The 27,186-nt window shown below is 34.2% G+C and overlaps 1 protein-coding gene across 7 annotated transcripts in view; it reads left to right on the top strand.

Moving 5' to 3' along the window:
* Positions 1-27,186, top strand: part of ASCC3 (activating signal cointegrator 1 complex subunit 3) — a 317,566-nt gene that overhangs the window by 4,450 nt on the left and 285,930 nt on the right. The window contains exons 2-6 of one of the 7 annotated variants that reach the window (XM_048225882.2): positions 8,037-8,131; positions 9,050-9,117; positions 9,221-9,383; positions 11,436-11,566; positions 14,359-14,509. In XM_048225882.2, coding sequence (XP_048081839.1) covers positions 11,477-11,566; positions 14,359-14,509 — 241 coding nt within the window. In that variant the 5' untranslated portion in view covers positions 8,037-8,131; positions 9,050-9,117; positions 9,221-9,383; positions 11,436-11,476. Of the gene's footprint in view, positions 1-8,036; positions 8,132-9,049; positions 9,118-9,220; positions 9,384-11,435; positions 11,567-12,314; positions 12,377-14,358; positions 14,510-27,186 lie in introns of those variants that run through there. The other 6 variants (XM_026511732.4, XM_048225881.2, XM_048225883.2 and 3 more) reach the window with 6 other exon arrangements.

Consider the following 27,186-nt stretch of genomic DNA (forward strand, 5'->3'; position numbering starts at 1 on the left):
AGGCTAATCAGGTGGAACAATATAAAAATGTTAAATTCTACTTTTAAACATCAATAGAGATAAATATGCCTTCATTTTGATTTAAGAAACTTAGTTATAAAACCCTACATAAGTGATTTATAAGAACTTAATTAATATGAGGATGATGCTCATTTTGCAAAAATAATTTCAGTGCATTTTTTCTCAGTGGGCGTGCATTTTCTAAATTAGACCTGATTTAAGCAGGACCTTTAACACGAGGGGAGCTCGTTAAACTGTTTTTCTGAGCATTCTTTAATGAGTGAAGGAAACTTTGCAAAATATTAACACTGTACTCTGGGGATGGGGAAACAAGGAATAACCTAAAGATCACTTCTGGAAAGGGTCACAAATTAATGTTCTGAGTACACATCATTGAACAAAAATTTATTGAGTTTCTTGGTATAGGCCATAGGTACTGGGGAAAAGCAAGACATACACTACGTAGTAGTGAGGTGCTAGTCAAGATGCTGGCTTTGTGAGACTTAAAATTGACTTGAATCAAGGAAAAATACTAATACCCATGATTGCTGCCTGGTCAGTCTGAGATGAGCAAAGTAGAGACTTTGTCATTGATTTAAACAGTAAAAAAGTTGGTATCCTAAGTTACTGATTTTGGCCATTATCTTGGGGAAAAAAAATAAGAGTTATTAGGGAGTTTGAAAAATGATTGATTTAACTCCAGTTTTTCAGAGCTCTTCTCTTTGTATTTATTGTATATAATAGAAATGCTAGTAAAGAAATATCAGGTGAGTGAAAGCTGTCCTACATTCTTCTACTATGGTTTTACTTCTGAGCCCACTCCTACCCCAGTTTTTTTAGCAACTGTCAACTTTTACCATTGCTTTTTGTTTCCTGTTATATTAGCCTGAGATTTAGAAAATACTCAGATATTAATTTTAGAATTAAATTTCTGCATGTATAAGTTCTTGAGTTCTTTGAGAAGAGTGGCATCATAAGTTGAATAAATCACATCAGATTTTTATTTCTTTTGTGTTTGGAAAACGTACTAGTTTGTAAAACATCTCCTTAAGGACTAAAATAAATTAATCAAATGATTAAATTAACCTGGGGGGGACATATTTTTGAGGTCTTGAAATGGAGATGATGTAAACATTAAAAAATATATATAAATATATATATATATGTGTGTGTGTGTGTGTCTATACCTGTAAATACTGCCTCTTTTTTTGTGGCCACTTTTTCCTCCTTTTATCTTTCTTCTCAGTCTATCCATCAGGCCATTATACAAATACTTATTGAGAACCTACTATGCCCCAAACAGTATTTTATTTTAGGTGATGTGGATACTGCAGTGAACAAAGCAAAATTCCCACCCTCATGGGGTTCATATTTCTATTGGATGAAACTGAATTAAAAAACACAGAAAATGTGTCACGTGGTAAGTGCCATGAAATAAAGTGAGTTGGATGCAAGAGAAGGATCAAGGAAAGGATGCTATTCTAGATAGGGTATTCAGAGAAGGCTTCTCTGGCAAAGAGACATTTGAGCAAAGACCTGAGGAAATGAAGGAGCTACCTATGTGGTATGTGGGAGAAAAGTGTTCATACAAGGAGATCTGCTTGGTATAGTTATATCACTGGTAGGAAGGCCAATATGGATGTCCCAATATGAGCAAGGAGGAGAGTTACAGGAGATCAGATCAAAATGTAAGAAAGCCAAGTTCTTAAAGCCATTTGAAGTTTACTCAGAGATATGGGACTCCTTTGAAGGGATTTGAGCAGAGGGGAGCCATAAATGTCACCTGTTTGGGGGAAGAATCATTCTTGTTTATGTGTGGAAGCTACATGGTTAGAGAGTAAAGATGAAAACAGGCAATTGTAATAATCCAGGGAAGAGAGGGTGATAGAAGTGATCAGATTCTGAATGTATTTTGAAGGTCTAGTTGGGAGAATTTGCTGATGAGTAAAGCATAACTCTTGACCTTAACAACAGGCAGAATGGAGTTGTGATTTATTAAAGTAAGATAGACCACAGGAGGAGATTTGCAGTGGGAGATCAATTTTGATATTCTTAAGTTTGAGTTGATTGTTAGACATGCAAGTGGAGATGTGAAGAGGTAATGGGTATACAAATCTGGAATAGAAGTGAAATGCACAGTATGGAGATAAGAATTTGGAATTAGCATATAAATGATACTTAATGCCTTGAGACTGAATGGGATCACCTCAGAAGCAAGTGTAGGTAGAGAAGGGGCCTGAGATCTGATCTTGAGGCATAGCTATGCTTAAAGAATAGGAGGATGAGGAGGAACCAACAGGAGAAAAAAGTGCCAGTGTTGTTGGAGAAAAAACAAGAGATATTGGTGTCTTAGATGCAAAGTGAAGCAACTGTATCTAGAAGGACTAGGTCAAAAACTGTCAGGAATTAAACAAGGACTGAGCAGTAACATTGAATTTGGCAATGTTGAGGTTATTCGTGAAACTGATAGCTCTTTTGGTAGGGCAGTGGAGGTAAAAGCCTGATTGGAATGGAATTTGTTGTAGATAAGCTGAAAAGTAGGATGCTAATTCAAGAGGGCTGTGGAGTCAGTGGAGGTTTTTAAATATGGGAGCCCCTTTACCATATTTTTAGGCTTTGGAGGTGATCCAGTAGAGAAGAAAATATTACTAATAAGGAGAGAGGGGACAGTTTCACTTCAGCAATTTTATCGTGTATCCCCACTGAATACATTTTTCTTGAATGAATTAATGAATGGATAAAAAGTGTTTTCACCAGATGGAATATATTTTTTATTGGTGCTGAATAAAAAGTGGGATAAAGAACACTTTAACACCTCTTTCAGATGATTGTGAAAGTTGATTAGGTTTCAGTCTTCGTTGGTTAGATTACCACCTTTAAGTTTACTTTTTCACCCTGGTGAGCCTGGTGTTTCTCAAGTCTTACAAATGGTCTCTTAAGGTGTGCTGCTATGATGGGCTTGTCTAATCTTTTACTTTGTGTTCCTTTTTTCCCCTTTAACCTTTTAAAAAGTTGGTACCTATTTCAAAAATTTGGCAACCTATTATGAACTATTACCTTAAATGGCATTGAAGCACAATGTGCGTGGGAACATTAAATGAGCACCCAGATGCTCAGTGTTCAGATGTTCAGTCTCTCATTAACCTGATAATTTTTAGGTAGTATTTTCAGAACCTGCGATTTGCTGTTCAGTTTGATGCTTTAAAACTATTATCTCTCTTATTAGCCTCTGTATTTACTGAAACTTAATTATAACTTTTAATTATGGAATATTTCAAGAACATGGGAAATTTCAGAAAAATACTATAACAAATACTAAGGCACTTGCTATACAGTTTTAACAAATTTTATTTTGCCTTATTTGCTTCAGATCTTTCTCTGCAATTTACAGGATATGAAATACTGCAATTTATAGGATATAAACCAAGGCATAATATGGGGGTTGATGGAAAGAAATGGGATTAACTTGGTGAAGAGAAGACTTAAAGTAGGATGACTGCTGTGTTGACCTATTTAGAACTCTCTAATGTGGGAATGAGTGCATAAATTTGATAACTTAAGTACAGATAGTTTTTTTTAAGTATGTTTATGATCAGAAAGCAACATCCAGTAATCAATTATTTTATGGTCTATACTTATATGGAAATTTTTATAAAACATTGAAAAATATCATTCTTCCATCTATACAGATGTCATTTTTAGTAAGTCAACAGACGTCATGATTTTCCTTGTATCTTCACTGTAAAAATTGTTAACCAACAATCTTTAGAGAAATGACTATATTACTATTCAAAAATTTAAGGTCACATGCTATAATTTTTAAAACAGAGAAAGTGAATTTTAAAAATATGTTTGAATGCTTCTTGAAATGTTTCGTTTCTTTCAGTAATTAGATTTTAAAAAGGTAGGGAGTGTCATTGTCAAAACTTATTTTCCCTTCAGTTGTAGAATATATAATTTATTGCTAAGAATAGTGGCCTAGAAAGAATATAAGAAAGAATGAGAACTAATAGGCCTGACCCTTTCAAACATTTTTTTCAGTTTCGGAAGCTGTGAGTAGCAGAGGATGAAGTCTCATAAGGAAGTGATGGTTCATCTCAGGACACAGCACAGAGAAAATATTCTGGTGGACTCTCTTTGTCAGGGCACATTTCTGACTGATATCACAGAAAGCAAAAGAAAGCACTCTGTTTTTTTATTGGTAGTTAAGCTTTTATTCATAAATATTGAAACAGTTCAGACCTGAATGTTAAGTAATGGCATGGCAATACATTTTTTCAGAAATAATAAATAAAGCACCTATATTAAATGCAGTGTATTAACATCACAGAATTTTTACTCTATGTATTTGTACGTAGAGAGGCATTTATAATGCCTAGTGAGTTAGTAATTTACTTTTCTGTTTTTATATATTTTTTTTACCATTTAAATTAATCTGAGTCCTGATTTTAGTGTTTTTTTCTACTTGAGAAAGAGGGGTAGTGAGTGTGTGCCAACTTCTTTTATATAATATCAGTGTTAGGGCTACTTAAGAATTTCCTCTGCTATGCACAGAACAATAAGAAGTAAAGATTAAGGTCATCATACCCTTTGATAAATATTTTTTTTTTTGGATTCAGAGTGGATAATTCTAGTTGTTTGGGTGTAAAAAACTTGAGTCAAATTTCCAAAAGGAGCTCATATTCAGGAATATAATGGTGCTCTGTAAAGTTGTGATACAGAGGAACAAGTGTAAGGTCAGGAAAACCCTTTCTCTCTAAACAGCTAGGGCTAGAGAATCATGAGAGTTTTGGTTTGGTGAATTCAGGATTTCTTAAGGGATGGAGAAATTCTTTGGGTCTGTCTTCCAGAAGCCCATAGGTTGGGGTGGAATGAGAATTCTGCCTATCTCAGATAAGCTGGGCCAGGACCTTTTCAGCTGGACCAGTGTGGAGAGAGTTAAGATACACATTGCTAGTATGTTGTGTATATATATTCCATGTATTCTCTAGAGTAATATGTGAACTTGCTTGGTGTTTGTGAAATGCTTTCCGACTACTCTTTCTGTTCTTAACTGGCACTGATATTTTTTTCTAGACGTTTGTTTCTTCAACGGCATTTAAAGAAAAGCTTTCTTTAGCCTTGAAAAGTAAAATTAATATAATTATGGGGGTCTCTTATACTATGAAAACTTTGATTTATAGTTATGAGCCTAACTAGATCCATTCTTCCTAGGGTGGAAAACCTAGGGTTAATGTAAGTAAGTAGTTGGGGGAGGTAAAATAGAGATTATGAACCTTATATAAATTTCATTTCTAATAAACCATTACATATGTTGATTTATATAAAAAGTATATATGTATGTATTATTTATCTTTCCCTTCCTTTCTCTGTTCTCCATGCTCCAAGTGTGTTTTCTAATTTGATTGGAAACTATTGAAGAGCAGTTGCTTCTTGCTTAAGTATGAGTTAGGATATAAAGTGAACTTCTTGGGTGGAAAATATGAATAATTAAAATTGCCCTTGAAAATCCTTCAGTTAGACACAAGTTTGTGAAAACACACTGTCTTAGAATGTTGTTTGCAGTCATATCTTTTTTCCAGACTTGGAAAATAATCAGTTTCTTCAGATGAACCAGGTGAGAGAGTTGGCTTGTGTTTAATGGCCATGATGCATGTATATATATATATTTTTAAAAGATCTTATTTATTTATTTTGAGAGAGAGTGAGTAGGTGTGGGGGGGAGGGGCAGAGGGACAGAGAATCTCAAGCAGATTGTACGCTGAGCTTGGAGCCCAATGCTGGGCTTGATGTCACAAAAATCAGGAGTCCAACACTCAACCTACTGAGCCACTCAGATGCCCCCATATATTTTTTTTAAAAAGGGAACATAGTTTTAAACATTGCAGTGCAGCAGGATGCTCACAGTTGGAGATGCATATAGTGATTCAAACATGAAGGGAGCATCATATTTTTATTGCTCATCCCCCATTCACTCTAGAGCAGGTATTCAGTGTATTACGTAGTGGTAGAATCTCCAGTATTACTGTTTTTGTCTGTCTGTAACTTTTATTTGGCCTGTTTTATTTGGTTGATTCAAATAAGTAAATGTGCCTGTGATGTGACTCTGCTGTATTAACCAATCGATGGCAATAATGTACAACTTAGGAATAAAAGGCAAAAATCTTTTTAGAATTTACTGTGAAAAATTACACTCCTTTGAAATGGCATACTAAAGGATTATATATGTAATGTGTCTATGAAGGCTGGTGTTTTCTGAATTCTGATCTTGACTGTGTTAACTCTTTTACAACTCGCTTTTTAGAAGTAAAATATAAATATTCCAGTTTATTTTTCAAGATCTGGTTTGTGGGCATATAGTTCTGTTTCAAGTATTGAAATCTTAAATTCTCATTTTACTCCATTCGCAGCCTACTCCCATCATTCCATTGTTTTTATCCCTCACCTACATTATATCACTTTGACATCCCCCCCCCCCAATAATTCTGTAGTACCCATGATTGCCAACAGCTAATTGCTGACTTTACATTCATTAGGAACTATAGTTTGGCTGTTTGGGAGATTTTGTTATTTGTTTATAATGAAAAATATAGTAACTATATTTTCCTAAAGTTACTGTCAGTCAGACCCCTTTTAGAATTTAGAAACACAGCCTTGAAATATGAAGGATCTTAAAACTCTGCTATGTGCTATTTCAGAATAATGTGTAGTAGAATTCTAGCCCACTGGTTATTGGTTAATATCATTTCACAAAGGGAAATATATTCCTGTCAGATTTTTTTTTCCCTATTTGAAGTTTTAAAGGGGCAATTAACTTCTTCAAGACCTTTTCTTTTTTATCTGTGCACGTATCTAATCAACATTCTGAAGATTCACATAATCACAGGTGACTACTTCTGGCCAATAAAAATAGTCTTTTGGGTTTTAGTCTTTTATAAGTTATATGCTGAGGTGTTAATAGTTATTATTAAAGGATTTTTTCATTTATTCATTTGCCATTCAGTAGGTCATATTAAATATGGAATAAAAATTACTGAGGTAACTGCTACATAGGACAGTTTATCTTAATGTGTATTCACTATAGTCTTATAAACCAGAAATTTTAACCGTGAACATTATGATGTGTCTTTAAGACCTCCAACTTGAATGTCTTTTCCTTTTGTTTGGACCTCAAATCTAGAACTTAATTATTCTCATCATTTAGGCTCCATTGTCCTACTACTGCCTGTTTGTTATAAAACCTCAACTGTGGATCCTACCAACGTTTGTTCCTAGGATTGCCAGATTGTTGTCACTCTGAATTTGTGTTTTTCCAGTATAAACTGAGTATTCATTGCTACCTGAAAAATCCTTCAATGGTTTGTTAATCAGTTTCCTATCTTATCGTTGGTGGTGAGACCAAACTTTTGCCTCTGTCTTCAAAAGTTTTTTCTCACTAGTTTCAGCAGATCTCAAAGAAAATGAGTCATTTTGGTGGAACTCCCTTTCACCACCTTTTTCTTTCCCAGTTCACTTTCTCCTTCACCATATTACAAGCATATGGGCTTCCAGGCATCCATCCCTCCCTGCTCTTCCTTCTAGCGGTCTTATCTTTACCTCATGCTTTCATTCTCATTCTCTCCTATATTCTCAGCTACTCTACTCCCTTAGTCATAGCGTTCTGATTATTCAGTGTTTTCCTCTCTCTGCTGCCTCTTCCCTGATCAGAGAATTGTGCTCAGCTCTCTCCCATATTTTCAAAAACTCTTGACCCAATGTATTTTACTATTTCTTGCCCTTTCTCCTTTTCTTCTCGGCCAGGTTCCTTGAAAAAATAGCTTGTACCCATTTTATTTCCTCATTTTCCCCTTTCATTTATCCTTCAACCCACTGAAAATTGCTTTCTCCCCCCGTTTTTTTGAAAGTATGTGTGCTGAACTCACCTAAGACCTGAGAGTGGCCAAATACTGTGAACTCTGTAACAGCATTTGAAACATTCTGTTCTCTTGTGGTAACACTTTCTTCATATGACAACTCTTTGGTGATCTCTTTCTTAGGACTCTGTTCTCGGCCCTCTACTGTCTACTCTCAAGAGGTTTTTAGGAGTTCATGTGGATGGGTTTCATGATATTCCTGCAGCTTCTGAAATGAGGTACAAAATATTTAGATATGTGTATGTCTGTTTTCCTAGGGAGAAGGTCCACAGGTTTATTTATATTTGACTTAAAGCAGTGTGTTCGCTCATGGTTTTAACTGCCTTGAAGTGATAACACTAAATTCTCTATTTCCAGCCCAGACCTTTGATAGGGAATCCAAAACTGTTTATCTTACTAGATGGCACATGATCAAAACTTTCCAAAGCAGAATTAATCAGTCATCTTTCCTCTTCCTGTATGCCATCTGTGCGTATATACGCCACTATTCTGCTTCTCCTAAATCAAAAATTTCGGTGTCCTGCTCCTTTCCCCTTCATCTTCATGGCCTATCCCACGCATTCTGTCTTTCAAATATAGGTATCTCTCACATTCATCTTCTGCTTTTTCTTGCCTCAATTCCACCCTCTTTATCTTTCATCTGGTTTATTATAATAAATAACTTTGCAACTGGTTTGCTGGTCTCGACCCACCTTTAGTCTGTTCACAAAACTTAAATCTGAGTAATTTTTCTACAATATATTAATTTTTTTCAATGACTCCTCTGATTGTCAGGATAAAAAGTGCTTAAATTGAGACATGGTGTTGGTTCCCTGCTTACATCTTTATTCTTATTCCATGAGTCTCCAAATATGCATTATATAGGGTTTTTTTTTTTAAGCAGTAAGTCTGTTATTTTAGTTTTCTCCTTCATACCCTTACCTTTTCTTCCCTACCAGGCAACTCATTCAAGTCCTGTAAATCTCAGCTTCTGTCCTTATCTACCTTCCTTCCCACTCTCTTAGATGTCCCACCTCTGTCTTCCTACAGTTATATCTGCATAATTATTGTAACTCTTCTTAACCATATTGTAAGCTTGTTATTCAGAGCAAGTGCGGTCATAACTGAAAATGTTTTTTTTTTTTTTTAATCTTTAGAGCTTCACAATGTGTCTGATGTATAGTTGGTGACCTATAGATATTTGCTGATTAAATTAATAACCAAGGTATAAAATTTGTTTTCTCATTTTGACCTTTAGACATTTTAGATACCCTTAAATGTTAGTAATCTTTTTTTTTTTTTAAAGATTTTATTTATTTATTTGACAGCCAGCCAGCCAGTGAGAGAGGGAACACAAGCAGGGGGAGTGGGAGAGGAAGAAGCAGGCTCCTAGCGGAGGAGCCTGATGTGGGGCTCGATCCCAGAACGCCAGGATCACGCCCTGAGCTGAAGGCAGACGCTCAACGACTGAGCCACCCAGGTGCCCCAAATGTTAGTAATCTTTTTATTGGTACGAAGTACAGTGAGTTTTGAAGAACAGAGTTCTTAAATCTTCTTTATACCCAGTGTCTATCACAGTTCTTGGTAAATGGGAGAAACTCAAATATTTATGAATAAATGATTTACAGTTGATCTTGAGCAAATGAGCTATTACATTTTTAAAGTGTTAGTATTCAACTTGAGGAAGAAAACAGATAAAACCAAATTAGAAAATCAAGAAGTATGGGTTACTTCATTTTCTTGACAAGTATAGTTGATATTGGTCATTTTGATGAGACCTCAGGGAGTTTTAAAGTTTCCTGTTAGTGGAGTATGTAACAACAGTGTGACCTCATTACCAGGCCCTGCTGTAAGATCTCTTCCTAGAGATTGGGTGTATTTATCTTATTTGTTAGGATTTGTTAGGTTTGTGAATTAGACTTCATCCATTTTTACTCTCATGCCTTGCTCTTGTTAGAGAAGAACAGGGGCTTCAGGAGATTATAGTGGGTTATGTCAAAATGATGGAAGTAGTGGTCCCAAATGTGTGATAACTTCAAGGATATAAACAATGAAGAAGAGCAGAATCACAGCGTGGTCTGAAATATTCTATATGGCCACCCTGGTTCTTTCCTTCCCATGTTGGACACATGCTCTTTGGCCAAAAATAGTCAATGAGGTCTCTTACTTGAGGTTTGTGGGCCATTTCACGCTGTAGGAAGTGTCTGGATTATAAAACACCTCTATTTCAGACTCTGGAGTGGGATTTCATAAGCTGTACACTGTTTACATTTTGGGCTAGATAATTCTTTTTTGCTGGGAGACTGTGCTGTGCATTGTAGGATGTTTAGCAGCTTCAGTGGCCTCTATCTACCGGAAGCCAGTCATACTCTCCACTCTCCAGTTGTGTTAACTCAGAATGTCACCAGATATTGCCAGCTATCCCATTCGAGGCAGAATCATCCCTGAGAACTGTCCTAGAGACTTATATACCTTTCATGACATTCTCCAGGGAGCCAGGCTTTATAAACCTGTAGATTATAGTTTTGTTGTAATAAGCAGTCTTAATCCAGGATGACCCTCCAGCAGTGTTTCATAAATAAAGACTCCCCTCATAGTCAGTATTATTAGTCTGTTTGCCAGAAGGTTTAGTTGTTTAGTTGTCAGCATATAAACAAGGAGATCAGATCATCTGACTTCTTTATTTTCCTAGGAGTTTTCCCCTTCCCCAGCTGCTTTAATTTTTTCCTTCTGTTCTTCAGTCTCTCTGTTACCATTATCTGCTTTTCTCCATTTTTCTTTCTTTTACTATTTACTAAATAATTATTGAGTACCCAAAGTATTCCCAGACTGTTCTATTTGCTAGGACAAATCAGTGAAATAAAGGTCTTTTTTTGTTAAGAAGAGAGACAACACATAAACAGGAAAATGTCAAATATTAATTAGTATAAGAAGAATTGAAATTCTGTGCTATGAGAGATAGGAAGTGGGTAGCTGTTCTTAGATTGAGTAGTCAAGAAAGTCCCATCTCAGAAGGTATCTTGTGTCAAGGAGTCAGTTATATAAACATCAGAAGAGCATTTCAAATAGAGGGAGCCATTAATGCAAATGCATTTAGATGGAAACATGCTTGATACTTCGAGAAGAGAAAAAGCCAGTGAAACTCTGAAAGCAAGGGATAATTTGAGATAAAATCAGTGAGCATAAAGCAAAATTGGAGAAAAGATGGGAAAGTGCTTTCATCTCTCTCAGTGTGACTGGAAATGATAATACAGTATTGGAGACCTGTCCTAGGGAATCTGTAGAACTCATTTTGAAGAATGTTATAGTAGTACCCCCAAACAAGTGTTTTTGTGTTTCTTTTTCCTTTTTTCAGCCGTAGCTAGTGTGGTTATTAAAAAGCTTCATGGTTAAAAAAATGTGTCAGGATAATTTTTTCAACATTGATGGCAATTGCTTTTTAACTAATTGGTTTTTGTTTTCTCTTGTACAGGTCAATTTGTTGAGTTTGATTACTTCTCCAGCCTCCTCCCAATAGATAAATATCATCTTGTTTTGTTTCAGTTTCAAGTTTCTCCTTGTATGGATCACTGATTGAATAATAGATGGCTTTACCTCGTCTCACAGGAGCTTTGCGCTCCTTTTCAAATGTCACCAAGCAAGATAATTATAATGAAGAAGTGGCTGACTTAAAGGTAAACCGTTTAGATGAAAACCATTATAAATGTACAATGTGAGCAGATAATTGACATTCTTTTTCTCAGTTCTGTGTACTTAAAATGGTAAATTTTCCCTTGTTTGGTGTTATACCAAGAAGGGGAATGGGTAATGATGTTTCCTATGAGCATACTTCCCTTAAGCACCTATGACTGTATTGTCAAAGAGAATAATCAGAACTATGTTAGTGAATTCTTTGTTAATTTTTATTACTAAGATTTCTGCCCCAGTTAATTTTGTAATTTAATTCGTAATTTAACTCTGGAACATCTGAATAATAAGTGTATGGGTCTCTGATAAAATTTTTATCAAATGGACAGAAATAATGTCTTTACCATTACATGGAAAGTATGAATATTTATGTCTTAAAATCAGTAGCTGGTTTCATAATTGACTTCTGTCTGGTCCGTATAATTGGTTGTGGACTATATAGGCCTGAAGGTATATAAACTATATATGAATGTGTGAGCTATGTAATATATATATATATGAAAGAACTGACCCTATGTTGTTTTTTCAAAAATAGCAGTCACTTTGATGACTCTTTATTTGACTCTATTATAGAATATTAATGTTGTTTTCTAATAGGTTGGAATTTTATTGTTTACAGTCTTTATGCAGTTTTAGAATTAATACCTTTACTTAAAGATTGATACTAGGAAGAGAAGATTTGTTAACAGTCTTTAGATAGATTTTTCCTCTAACACTGATACAGTTTTGCTACAGAAAACAGTTGACCTTCTTTACAATGGGACCTGTTCTGCATTTTCATGGCAATTAAAATAAAGGTATAGTCTATACAGTTAATTAATATTACTATCTTAAACTTGAATTGTTTTCTTTCCTCACCTAACCAAGGCCCTTTTTACATATTATTTTATATTAGAGATACAACAGAAGATTTTTTAAATTTTAAAAATGTATAAGGACTACATGCTTATTCCATGTCATTTCGTTTATTCTTATAGACTTTTAGACACTTTTTTTTTCCAGAGGAAAGTGGCAGAGCTAATGAGCCTTATTTTATTATTTCACTCTCTCTCTTTCTCTCTCTCTTTTTTTAAGAAAGAGAGAAGTGAGAAGGGATGGGAAGGGCGGGGGGGTTGGAGAAAGAGAATCTTAAGCAGGGGTACCTGGGTGGCGCAGTCTGTTAAGCATCCAACTCTTGGTTTCTGCTCAGGTCATGATCTCAGGGTCCTGGGATTGAATGCCATATCAGGCTCTGCACCTAGCACAGAGTCTCCTTGAGATTCTCTCTCCTTCTGCCCCCTGCTCTCTCTCTCTTTCAAATAAATAAATACATCTTAAAAAAAAAAAAAAAAAGAACTTAAGCAGGCTCCATGCCCAATGCAGGGTCCAGTGTGGAGCCCAATGCAGGGCCTAACACGGAGCCCAGTATGGGGCTCAATCTCACAGCCTTGAGACCATGACCTGAGTTGAAACCAAGAGTTGAATGATCAACTGACTGAGCCACCCAGGCACCCTGTAATGAGCCTCATTTTAATGTAACTTTTTGTCTTGAGATATATCCAACAATATAAAAGAGGGAAAAGTAAGCTGAACCTTTTTGTACCTATGACCCATTGAAACAATTTAATTCAATTTCTGGCCATTTTTTTTTAAGTTTGTTTGTTTGTTTATTTGTTTGTTTATTTATTTATTTACTTATTTATTTAAATGGTCTCTATATGTAGTGTGGGGCCTGAACTCATAACCCCAAGATCAGGCATCACATGCTTTTCTGACTAAGCCAGCCAGGTGCCCCTGTGGCTAATCTTATTTCATTTCTACATTTGTTCATTTTCTTACCCCTAAGCCCAGATTAATTAGCATTAATTAACATTTTAAATTAGAAACTGAGGCAGGGAAATAATAATTATGCAATATCATCAGTACAACCGAGATGAAAATTATAGTTTTCTGTCTGATCCGCTACTTTTTTATTTGGTCAGAGGGCTTCATGAAGTTTAATCCATGGGTCAAGGCCAATGGTATGAAGTAAAATTTTCATTGCCTCCTATGTCAGTTCTTGAGAATGGGGATATTTATAGTCTCAAGAAAAGAGTGAATAGATAAGAATCTCCTGGATGCCTAACCTGTTTTAGGATTATATTTAGGAAAACAGTACCTATTTGAGTTTATTGAACCCATAATAGGAATCTGATTTTCCTTAATACTTTTCATCAAAAAGCATGACATAAAGCACTTACATGTAATATGATCTAAGCTATGTTAAAAAAAAAAAAGGAAAAATGAAAAAGAGGTAAGTGGGATATTACCAGTTGTTATTGTCTGGATGTTGGGCTTTTTTATCAGTTATTTGTTTGTTTTTTGGTTTTGGGTTTTGTTTTGTTTTGTTTTGTTTTGTTTTGTTTTGTTTTTTTGTAACGTAGGCTCCACACCCAACATGGGGTCCAAACTCATGACTCTGACATCAAGAGTCACATGCTCTACCTACCATGCCAGCCAGGTACCCCTGAATGTTGGACTTTTCCTTTGTTCCTTTTTCCTTTGCTATGTGAAAATAATTGCGTAATGAATATTTATTGTAATTGAAACTATAAAAAGTAAAGTTTTTTTAAACATAGCTTTTAAACACAAGATTTTTTAAAATCACATTTAAATAAAGCTCTTTCTGGGAGCTTAGTTAAAAAGCAATTTTGAATTCTTGTGTGTAATGCCACATTGTATAATGTAATGCAAAATATATACAGTATGTGATGGCTTTGAGGAAACCACTAACCAGTGTCTCTGTATTATGCTGTTTCAGGTGAAGCGGTCTAAACTTCATGAACAAATTGTAGATTTGGATGTGACATGGGAGAAGATAGTAAAATTTTTGAATGAAAAACTGGAGAAGAGTGAAATGCAAAGTGTAAATGAAGACTTAAGTGATATATTGCAGGCTGCAAAACAGCTAGGTATAGTTTTGTTTTGTTTTGTTTTATAAAACCACTAAAGTTTGAAAATATATTCCTTTTAAACTGTATGCTATATAGGGAAAGACTCAAGTTTCCAGGCAAGTATTTATAATTCTAAAAGATAGTCTTATCTATCTAGGAGTCAGGATAGTCATAGAAGCAGAATTAAATTAGTAATTATTATAAAAATCAAACATGAGGGATTCATAAGAATTTGGAGTGTGAAAACTTCTATTATGTTTGAAATAAAGAGAGGGTAAATGAAAATTTTAATGTAGCTTAAAGGAACCTTAAAAGCCATGTAGCTCAGTTTCTTGTAGAGGCCCGCCAACACATAGTGAGAGGCAGCACTGAAGCTAAACTTTGCTTCAATTCCTGTTGCACACTGATCTCATCAATTGATTATATTTGAAAGAAATTAGAATTAGAGATTGTGATATGATATATTAATATAGGTTACTTTCCCAAGGTTAAAACAAAAAATAAAACAAATGATTCTTTGGTAAAACATTTGAGTTTGTTCATTGAAATTCATCCTCTCTTTCTGACTCTGATAACTAAAAAGCATAGTTAACACTACTGTAGTTCTAAATTTTCCAGATTCAGATTTGTACCCAAAAAGTTCATCCTGATACTATGACTCTGTGAGATCTGGCCTCTCCCTTTCTTCTGACCTCGAGTCATGCTTGCCCTCAGCAATTGCACTTCATGAGAGACTGGCCTTTTCTCACTTTCTCAATCCCAGGTTTTGCAGGTCTTTATACATTTTATTCCCTATGTTGAGAATGTTTTTTCGTTCTACTCTTAGAGTGGGTAGATCCTTTCTTGTTATTTTGAACTCAGCTAAAAACTTATTTCCTTAATGAGGCCCTCACTGACCACCCATTCTCAAGTTGTTACCCAGTCATACTTTATCTTATAACCTCAGTGATATTTTCTCCATAACGTTTATCATTATCTGATATTTTCCTTGTTTGTTTATTGCCTGTGTTTTGGTATTAGGATGTAAGTTTCATGAGGATGGGAACTTATTTTTCTTGTTCAACACTTCATCCTTGGTGCTTAGAATTGTGTTTGGCATGTTTTAGAGCCTTAAGATTCACTTGATAAATAAATGAAAAAGTTTTCTCAGGTGATTTCTTGGTAGAGGAAAAATTTAGATCTTTTATCATATGCTGATTGGCAGTTTTCTTCCTTACACCAACTTTGGGGAGGGTGTTTCTGTTATATCTCATATACTTGACTTATTTGTAATATAGTATAATATTAAGTTTAATGTCTTCATTGTTTTAAGTTGTGGAAGTACATGTGAATGTCACGTATCTTTTTGTAGTTACATTATCTTCTGAAGTTCAAGGTCTTTATTAAGTAAGGGTTTTTTTTTTGTTTTTGTTTTTGTTTTTGTTTTTTTTTAAGCCTAGGGGAAATGAAGTGCACTTTGGATGAGATTTGTAATAGCATTTGGCATAGAATCACACTTTATATTTTAAAAATACAGAGGTAGTTAGATTCGTTGGAAAATTGTAGTGAAAATGCAGTCTTCAGTTTACCAAGATCAACTTGACTAGGATCTTAACCTTCCTGGACTTTACTGTTTTCATTTCTAAGATGTTAGGGAAATTAGGGAGAGGCAGTGGTCTACTAAAATACTTTTCAAAAACTGTAGAAAGTGTCTTTCCTCTTCTTTAGTTCAGTTTTAAAAATAACTCAGAATACTTAGCAGAACATTATTAAAATATTGAGTTTATTTAGTACCATGACCAAATTATTTCTTTATTTAAATGATGTGGAAATTAAGATTTTTAAGAAATAAGATACCCTTTAGACTTCTTCCCTGAGTATCTCTGACAAGTGAGAAATCATTGCTTTAAATATCAGTCATTAAATGCAATCCTAGGACTTTCGCCTATTGGCAAAACATCTAATTCATACTAAGGGACTAATATATTCATTGATGTGTTTTAAGGAATTGATTATTTTGAAATGTAATATCTCAAAAGAATATTTTCATGACAGAGAAAACCTTAGGGTTGGATTTAGGCAAGTGCTCTATTATATCTGCTTTTTAATGCTGTGCGTAAGTTGAATAATTATTAGCTTTATTGAAACTAATAGTTGACTAGTAAGCAGCCACTCTTTCTGAATGAAAATACTGCTGATAATGGAAGAGTAATTAAAATTAGCGGCTTTGAAAAAATTAGTCTCATGGGAAAAATGTTTTTGTGATTTCTTATATTGCTCTTTCACATAGGTAATTTGGTAAAATTGTATTAAAGAGGTAGAGCAAAAGAATAAAGAAAGAACAATAACTTATATTTCAGTTGAATATAGTAGTAGTATAAGGTACTTATTTAAGGCCACGTATACCAACTAGTCATTGTAATGGGTATTTTAAGCTGGTGAGGGACATCAGAGAACATTGGTCCAATCCCTTCACTTGGTATATATAAGTAACAGAACCCATGAAGGTTAACTGAATCCCGTGGTTGATTCGTGGTGAAGATAGGCTAGCCCCAAATTCTGAAATAGAAACATGATGGAAATACTAGATTCTTTACTTGTAGTCAGATGTCATGTTCTGTCAAGTCTACTTTTCCCCTATTCTTAAATTCACTCTATGTTATTTACCATTGCTCTAATTTAGGCTTTTAACATCTCCTTTCTGAATTACTGCAGTAGCCTATTGCCTCAGCCTTCCTTACTCAGCTTCTTCACTGTTACTAATCTTTGTAAAAAGCAAAGCTCATTTTTTTATTCCCATGTTACTTTTTAGACCAAATTCCTTAGAATGGACATAAGAAAAGCTTCTTTATGAATTGAAACAATTTACCTTTTCATTTCCTTGCCATTCTGTCATATGCAACCTTTACTACTAAATGTATACAATGTTTACTTACTTAATTTCTTTAACAGTGCTTACTGGTTTTTTCTGTCTTTTTGTATGTTAAAATAACTTTCCTCATTTTGTTCACCTGGTAAAATGCTTCTCATCTCTGAAGAAATGGCTTAGGCTTCATTCATGTCCTCTGTTATTCTTTTCTAATCTTAGTAGATAGTGTTTCATTAGACTATCATCTATCATCTATTCCATACTTTTTTATGTGCAATGGATATAGTAGATGTTCAATAAATAAGTAAACTATTGAGAACTCAACTAAAAATACTCTGGTCTTTATTCTGATGCTGACAGCTTTTTTGTTGTTGTTGTTTTAAAGTATTTTTTCCTCTCAGATTTACATCTAATGTATTCCCATACCTTTTTACAATATTATTCTCCCTTCAAGATTATTTTAATAATAAAACTTAGCTTTAATAGGGAGAAAACATTATAAATTATTTAAAAGTAGTATTCTTGGCCTTTAATCTTAGTTTATTTAAATACTCAATGTAGAAATAGCTATCTCCTCCATGGATTCTGAAGGATAAGCATAGTCATAGTAACCTATATTCTGTTGGCAATGAAACCTTATCAATATGTTTTATGTGCTCTAAGTAGAAATATTTTTGAAAATAAAGAGGTCAAGATTGAGAATGGCAATCAATAAAATGCATCATGTATTAGGCATGTGTATCTGTTACTTAGAGTTTTAAATTCTCATTTCAGGAAGCAGATAAGACTTACACAGTGTAGATAGAAAAATTAGAGTGGGGGTCAAGAATGGAGGAAAGCTCAGTAGAAAGACCCTGAAGTTCCCTACTCAGCTCTGTAACTGGGTCTCTCCCAGAGCCAGAATAGAATGATCTGATGACTTTTTTCTGGTCTGAATACAGATTAGGACTCAGCCAGAACTGAACTAGTTTTTTCAGTATTCACATTATTTCACTGTTTATTTTGACTTCTCTGATTTATAACCCCTTCTTTATTTGGGTTTCGATGTTCTTCTGCATTTTACCTTTAATAACTTTGTCTTTAAGAAAAGTATGAATTAAAACGTAGGTTGGACAGTAGTGTGCCAATACCACTTGGTACCAATACCAAGTGTGGTTTAGGGAATTTGGTAATCCATTATGTTTTTTGAGTTGTAAAGGAAATAAGATTTTACTATAAAAAGTGAGGAATTAAAACAGGATAGAAATCAGTTTATGGAAAAGGAGGCTTAAAAAGATATTAGGATCTGGAAATTCTGTATGGAAGTAAGGCTACACATTTAGAATAATAAAGGCCTGTTGTGTGCTGGAAGTGGCAAGAAGTTTTTCAGGAGTATTTGTGAAAAGTAGCTAGTTTGCAAATTGCAGATTCCAGAAGAGTTTGCAGTTCTATTTCCCATAAGTTGGCAGACAGGTTAATTTGGAACAGTTCTCTGCTGAGAATAACTAGAAAAACTAAAATATAAAATTTGTTTAACTACATCACAGTCTACTAAAGCAATGAAGAATTATGAGGTCGGGATCTGGAAGCAGACATAAACCCAGAAAATGTGATCCTGGCTTCTGGGGCACTTTTTCCTAGAGGTGACTGTCCATTCCAGAAGAGGAAGCTGGATGGAGAAGAGGAGAATGAGAAGAAGAGAAGAGCTTTTGACAGATTCAAAGGACTAAGATGACAAAAATGACTAAAATGGCCAAAAGAGGAAATAGAAAATCTGAATATTTGACTTAAAGAAATTGAATCTGTAATTAAAAACCTTCACACAAAGAAATTTGTATGCCTTGATGGCTTTACAGCAGAATGTCATATAATGTCATTTAAAGAGGCATGAGGTTATTATTTGTAGATTAAAGAAGGTTACAGGCATATAATAATTTAATGTACTCTACTTGATTGAATCCTGAATTGGAAAAAAATAATAAAGATATTTTTGGGACCATTGTAGATATTTGAATATGTACTCTGGATATCATCAGGTAGTATTAGATCTGAGGTGAGTCAATGGTTTAGTGGCTATGTAACTATATCCTTAATCTCAGGAGATGCATACTGCAGTGTTTATAGTGAAATGTCACGAAGACTGCAATAGACTGTCAAATGGATCAATAAAAAAAAATAAACATGTGAAATGTGTGTATGAGAGGGAACACAAATGGCACATGAGTGCACAAAATGTTACTGGATTAATAAATAGGGAAAAATTATGTGATTCATGTAATAAAGGTTTGAGATCACATGATTAGTAGATGAAGAAAAAGCATTTTTGAACATCTAAAATCAATTATTATAAAAATTCTTAGACTAGGAATAGAACTTTCTTAATTTGATAAATAATGTATATTTAAAAAGCCTAGATCAAACATCATATGTAATGATGCAGTGTTGAAAAATCTTTTCCCCTGAGACAGGAAATTAGACAAGAATGCCCTTCACCACTTCTTTTTCTCACTGTACTGAAGGTCCTTGCTGAAAAGGCGAGAAAGAGTATAAGGATTCATGAAAACTGCCATTATTCACATAACCGTATCTTTAGAAAATGAATTTAGCAAGGTCACTATAAAAATCAATTTTATTTCTGCTTAGCAGCAGCAAATTTAAAATGCTATTTACAAAAGCATTAAAAATCATCAAATATCTAGAAGTAAATTTAACAAAAGGCGAGCGAGATTTCCTCATTGAAAACTAAAATATTAGAGAAATTGAAGAATACTAAATAAATGCAATAATATACAAAGGATTAGAATATTATAAGATACCATTTTGACCCATATTGACTATAGATTCAGTGCAATCCCAATCAAAATCTCAGCAGGTTTGTGTTTGAGGGTGTGCATTTGTGTGTGGAAATGGACAAGATAATCTGAAAATTATATGGAAATTCAAAGGCAAAGAGCAGCCAAGTCAGCCTTGAAAAATAAAGAAGGAACGTTGACTCACCGGATATTAAGATTTATTATAAAGATTAGTAAATTAGAAATGAGATGTTGGTCTAAGGATAGACAAATAGACCAGTGGGATGGCATAGAGTCCAGAAACTGACCTACGGATATTAGGGCTCTTTCTTTAACATGAAGGTCATCAAGCAGTGAAACATGGCTGTTTTTTCAGTACGTGGTACTGGGTCAACAATATATGCATATGAAAAAATTATACCTGTACAGATAATTCTAAGCAGCTTATAAAATGAAACATGAAGCTCAAAACGATAAATTCTCTAAAAGATAATAAACAAGAATATCTTCATGATCTTCATATATGGAAAATTTTACCAAATAGTAAACAGAAAGCACTCATAAAGGAAATGACTGGTAAATTGGACTACATTAAAACTGATATTTTTTTATTTTTTGAGAGTAAAAAGACAAGTCACAGAATAGGAGAAGATAGCTTCATGTATAACCCAAAAGAGAGTTTATATCTGTATTAAATATGAACTCCTACAAATTAATAAGAAAAGGTAATCCTATTTAAAAAGGAGCAAGAGCCTTGAACAAGTACTTTGCAGAAGACAATTGAATGGCCAGTTGAAAAGGTGTCCAACCTTATTAGTAATCAGAGAGATGCAACTACATGCACATCAGAATGATTAAAGTTAAAAAGAACACCATACCAATTGTTGGTTGGGCTCAAGATTGTGAAATAAGAATTCTCATCCACTAAAGACTATGTTTTAAATTGATATAACTGCTTTGAATAACTGACAGTATCTGCTGTGGTTGGACAAGTGAAATTTTAAGTCTTGGTATATTATCCGGTAATGTGTACATAAATATCGAGTAAAAATGCCTGCACATGTACGCAAAAGACCAGTGCATTATTTCTAATAGACTGAAAGTGGAAACAATCCAATTCACTGTTAGATAGTGGCACGAAGTATGATATGTAAACTACGTTATAGTAATGAACTACAGTTATATGTAATATTGTAAATGGATCTTATAATAATGTTGAATGAAAGCAGCCAAACAGAAAAGAGTAGACAGGCTGATGATTCTGTTTATATGAAATTGAAAACTAGGCATGACTGATCTCTGATTCAGAAGTCAGCATATTGGCTATTTTGAGGAAGCAGGTAATGACTGGGAGTGGATTTGGAAGTTTCTGGGAAGCTGATAATCTCTATCTGGAAGTAGTTATCCAAATTAAATAGGTGCACTCATTTTGTGATAATTCTTTGAGCTGTATGTGTACTGTATATGTTCTTGTTTTATTCAATAAAAAGTAAAAATTAATGGCTTTTCATATTATTTTTCTTAAAATATTTCAGACTGATAAAAATATAACAAATCCCTGTATATTCACAGTTCAGCTAAACACTTGGCTATCTTTCCTTCAGTATTCATTTTTTAAGAAATAAAATCTTTTTTTAAGATTTTATTTATTTGAGAGAGAGAGACAGAGAGAGAGAGTGAGAGAGCATGAGATGGGGGGGATTGGGGAGGGGCAGAGGTAAAAGAAGAAGCAGACTCCCCACTGAGCAGGGAGCTCAATGTGGGTCTTGATCCCAGGACCCTGGGATCTTGACCTCACCTGAAGGCAGACACTTACCCAACTGAGCCACCCAGGCGCCCTTAGGAAATAAAATCTTGATGATATGGTCAGAACTCCTTATGGACCCTGCCTCAGCCTCTGGTAACCAATATCATAAATATATTAAATAAATTTGTATTATTCTCATGCTTTTTTTTACATATACTTATATATTCATAAATATGTATTCAGAATGTATTCTGTTCAAATATCAAAGCCTACTATGGTAATAGAGACCAAGTGGGTTTATATGTTTCATCTCACAAACTCCCTCTGTAGGATACAGTGACTTGGTAATGTTAGGATAGGACCCAAGGCTGTAATGGCTTGGCCTTTTCTTCTGTTTGTTGCCTTTTGTTCACCACCTGCTCCACTTCTAGCCATCGTATCTGTGCACTAAACGTTTCTCCTTTAATTTTTGAGAGTAGATTATGTTGCTAGGTTTTCTGATAATCAAACTGCCTTTTCATTTCTGAATAAACTCTACTTTCCTGTGGATTACTTTTAGATACATGGATGGATCCAGTAGGTTAATACTGTGTTTGGAATATTCACAACTATTATTTTTTATTCCATATTTGTTTCTGTTTTGTTTTCATTAAATTATTTTCCTATAGTTTAGGATGATTTAAAGTTATCAGTTAATAGATGTACAAATACAATTCTGTCATTGACTAGTGAGTAGCTAATTAATACCACTAATCCTGTTTCCTCATCTATAACAGTGATGGTAATTCTTATTTTGTATTGTTGTGATTTGAAGCAATACTACAAAGTGTATAGAGTAAAGCCTGGTAAATAGCTGTCAGTGAATACTTTTATTATAACCTAGTTGTACCAATAGCCATTGGTAAATAAATAGTTGTTCTGTGTAGTTATGATAAATGTATGTGCTCAGTGATGCGAAGGAACTGTGCATAAGGGCAGGAACTGTGCTTGGGTGAGTCAGGAAGGAATTCAAGAAGGACACTGTGGGACAGATTTAGATTTTGTTTTAAATGGTTAGAGTCAAAGTTGTTAAATTTATGTCCGTTTCACCAGAGAAATTACAAAATAAAAGAGCTGAATAACTTAATGAAATCAGAGATGACTTTGCAGATGTATGTATCAACTGTATAAATGGGTGGTTCAGATTACTTGAGGATATGGCAAAACAGCTGTAAATTGAATGGATGTTGTAGCAATGGCAAGAGTTGGAAATAGGATCAGATCCTCACAGTTTATAAAGTTTTAATTTATCATTATATTATTCTTGATTTACAAATGATTATAACTTCCTAAGTAATTTACACTGCATTTCTTAGTAGAGGCATTTTTAAGGTTGCAGTTGATTTTCTTTATAGTATTACCAAGCATAATATTACTAAGCATCTGATAAATGGATACAGAACTGAAGTATATACTTCACATCATCTTTTTTTTTTTTTTTAATGTTTTCCCTTGGACATTAAAAAGTTTAAAATGCTAGTTAAATCTCAGTAAGCTATGTGATTTGTTCAAAGGTACAGTTTCCTTAGAGATGCTCAAAATAATGGTCTTACTGTAGGAAGCTCTTTATTAAAATTGACATTTTCATGTTAGTTGTTTGGTTGCTTGGGAAGTCAAGTTGCAATGTGATGCAGGATTTTATAGTACTAGAAATGGCAATATAGTGGCTGGATGTTGACTTGAAGTCTACACTGTAAGATGAGTATTCACATTTTGTAGTGAATATATGTAAAATTGAATGGCTGACTTTAAAACCTGAGGAAGTGCTTTGGACTATTTTTAATCCTGTGTACTTCTCTTTTTCTCTACCAAGTATGTTTCTCTGTTTGCTTTCCTTTAATTATTTGCTCACACTGAAGGCAGTAATTTCTGTGTAAGTGCAGGAATAATTTTAACATTTAAGCAACTCCTTTAAGTTACTATCTGGAACATTTCTTGAATACTATGCCTGCTTACTGTGAGGTTTTGCTGGAGGTGCTTTGATACGGAGTTACACTCTGAAATAAATGAAGGTCATTATACTAAATTGCATAACTAGGCAATTTTAAGTTTAATGACATATATTTGTTCAGTTCATCCCCCAAAAAGTCGTATGGTAGATGATTACCTGTATTATATCATAAATTTGTTTGACAATTTGGTGATTATTTGAAAGATGGTATAACATAAAAAGAAAACACACAATCCTGGCTCTTGTAGTCTTAGTATGTTATTTAATTTCAGTGTATCTGAGTTTCTCTGTACATGAGGAAGATACTTGCACGATTCACTTTAGACAGTTTTATACTATTCTTGTTAAAAAGCACACCAATGGCACTGGAGGGGAAATGTAAAGGGAAAGAAATGTTTGGGGAACAGAATAGTGTATGTTTAAGCCGAATCCTTACTTTTGTACTTTATATATATATATATATATATATATATATATATAATGCTGTCCTGGGAAAGTTTATGGCACAAATATTTTACATATTTGTAAAAAAATTATCATAATTATGAGTTTAAAAATCAGCTAATCTCTTCAAATATAGCATGTTTCTAACAGCTTGGCTGTGTTGCTGATAATTTTAACAAATGATTGAATTTCAGTTGACACTGATGCAGGTTTATAATATGATATTTACAGTTGCAGATCAAGTGTTGGGTAAAATGAACACTTAAAGTTTTGCATAACATGAAAAAGTAAATTTGACTGTTTTGAACATTTCAATATTAAAATATAAATATAAAAGATACTTATAGATTATTTTCTACTGGACATGAAAGATGTAACTGGTCTGGGAACTCATTTGTTGACAACTTGTAAACTGACTATTAGCAGTTAAGGATGCAAGCAGTTGATGGATATTTTTATTCAATTTTCAATTAAAATTTTTTATTCATTCTCTTTTAAGAATTCACCAACTATTAAGGTGTAGGTTATTTGTTAAAAGTTATAGTTTACAACCCTTTAATTCTTAGTATTTTGCTATCAAAGGAAATACAGAAGTAAATTTATGTAGAGAATGATTTAAGATTATAATCATCAGTGAACTCTGATTTTAAAAATGTGTTATGTAATGTTAAGTAATCAGTTACCAGTTATATAATTTACTGTACTTTTCACATCTCATTTTCTCTCAGAATAACTGGGAAGTAGGCAGGGCAAGTATTTATTAATATAGAATAGTCTAGTGACCTTCGAAGCATATCTCTTTAAATATGTTACAGTTGAAGTGCCAGGTGATAAGAGCCAGTTTTCTGATTTACAGTCCAACTTGTTTAGTGTTTTATGGATAGAAAATTTGATATTCAAGTGGTTAGGTATCTAGACTAGCTTTCTTAAAGGTCTGGAGATCTTAAATTTCATTCAAGCTTTGACAATTGATTACTTAGTGTAAATCTTACTCTTTACTGATACTTTATGTTGAGGACAAACCTAAGCTGCTTAAAATCTGTCCAGAAAGATTAGCACAGGCAGTCGTGTAAAATAGAAAAGGCTTAAAACTTGCGAGCAAATATTAAGTGGCTGAAGAGCTTTAGCCTAGTAAATAATCATTTAAAAGTTCATCAGTTTTACATTGTACATAAAATATAACCTATAAACCAGTATGACATTGTACATAAAAATAAAGAGGTTATTTGTGAACAACATCCTCACAAATTTAATTTTGGGTACAGTGTAAGAAAAGGACTATTTATTACAAGTTTCCACTTTAGAAGCACACCACACGTGTTTTCTGAGGTCTCCCCTCCTCTCCCTGTGGCGCATTATTTATGCTGTGGTTCGGCAGGTCGATGGACAAGCGCTTAGGTTTCCTGGAGGTTTCCTTTCCCCTGCCATATCTGTTTAGGGGAGGTGGGGCCTGCCAGACCTTTCACGGGTTAGAGATCAATTGCATTCAGTCTCTTCAGATGTTTTCTCCGTGTTTTACAAGTACCTTTTGTATACTTTAGTCACGAAAAATCTGAGTCCTGGCTTCCTGGGTGGACAAGTAGTAAATGGGGTGGCTCATTTGTTGCCGCCCTGCGCAAAGCCAGGGTTCTTTGCTCCAGTCCTGAGGTTCCTTCTCATCCGGGTGGTCCGCTAACAGCCAGTGTCCTGTGCTGACTACGTCATCACGTGCGGACCGCGCGCGCTGGAATGTGTGTCTCGGCTCCGGGCGGGGAAGACACGCGTGTGCGTTTGTGGAAGGCAGCGTGGCAAAAAGCATTCCATGTTTGAGTGCCTCGGAGAACTACGTTGTTTTCAGAATGCTGTAGTCTCTGTTGGGAAGCCAACAGCGGCCATAAGGGGCGTTTGCTAATTTCTCTCAAAAACGAACTCCTAAACTGCTGAACACCCTGGTGCTGATCTACTTTTAAGAAAACGCTCTGTGGTGTGAACACATGTCCTACTGAAAGATATGCTTGAGTAGGTTGTACAGGAGAGCTAATAATTAGGCGACGGTAAGGTTAATCATTAGGAAAGGGTATTAACATTTCTGAAGTACCATTATCTAACTTAGCTTAAAAATTTTTAAAGAATTTTTGTTTTTTGTTTTTGTTTTCAAATAGATATGTCAATACTGATTTAAAAATTTGAGACCCTGAAGAAATGTTTTTGATCTTCGTATATGTTTCCAAGAGTCTGTAGTTATTTTTCTTCAAACATAGACTTACAACTTTTTTTCCACTTACGATACTGTGGAGATTATTTTCTGGCAAGATGTATGGTTCCACTGCATTATATTTAATGGATGCAGTATATGGCTGTGACATACTTTAAACAGTGATGTAATAATTGTACTTAATTCCACTTTTGGTAAGAAATTAAGACTATTCTCACAGTTAGTACTTTATTTCCTAAAGTGATTTATTATTTATTTAGTACATGAGAACTAGAGATAAATCTACTCTCTGGGAATTATAGCAAACCAGTGTGGTGTAGTAGAAGCACTTTGTTTAGGAGTTAGAAATCTGCTTTGAATCTCATTTGATAACTAGCTGTTTGATCTCTTCCAAGTTATTTATCTCTTGAGTCTCCATTTTTCACATCTTTAAGATGAAGATAATTTTGTTAGGAAAAACTGAGATAATTTAATGCAAAAGTTCTTAGTTATTTAAGAAAATTCCCAAGGTGTAAAATATTTTTACAAAAGAATATATGTTTATGGTGTTAGATATAAAGTGAGTTTGAAAATATAAGTTCCATTTTTGTTTAGACCTCAGTAGTCCCAACCCTATTGAATTACTTGTAGAATTATCACAATTCCTAAATTATTCAAAACCCAAGTTCTCTAAGCATCATGTATAGACTATAATTACAGTG

The sequence above is a fragment of the Ursus arctos genome, unplaced genomic scaffold, assembly GCF_023065955.2.
Source record: "Ursus arctos isolate Adak ecotype North America unplaced genomic scaffold, UrsArc2.0 scaffold_13, whole genome shotgun sequence".
Taxonomy (NCBI): Eukaryota; Metazoa; Chordata; class Mammalia; order Carnivora; family Ursidae; genus Ursus; species Ursus arctos.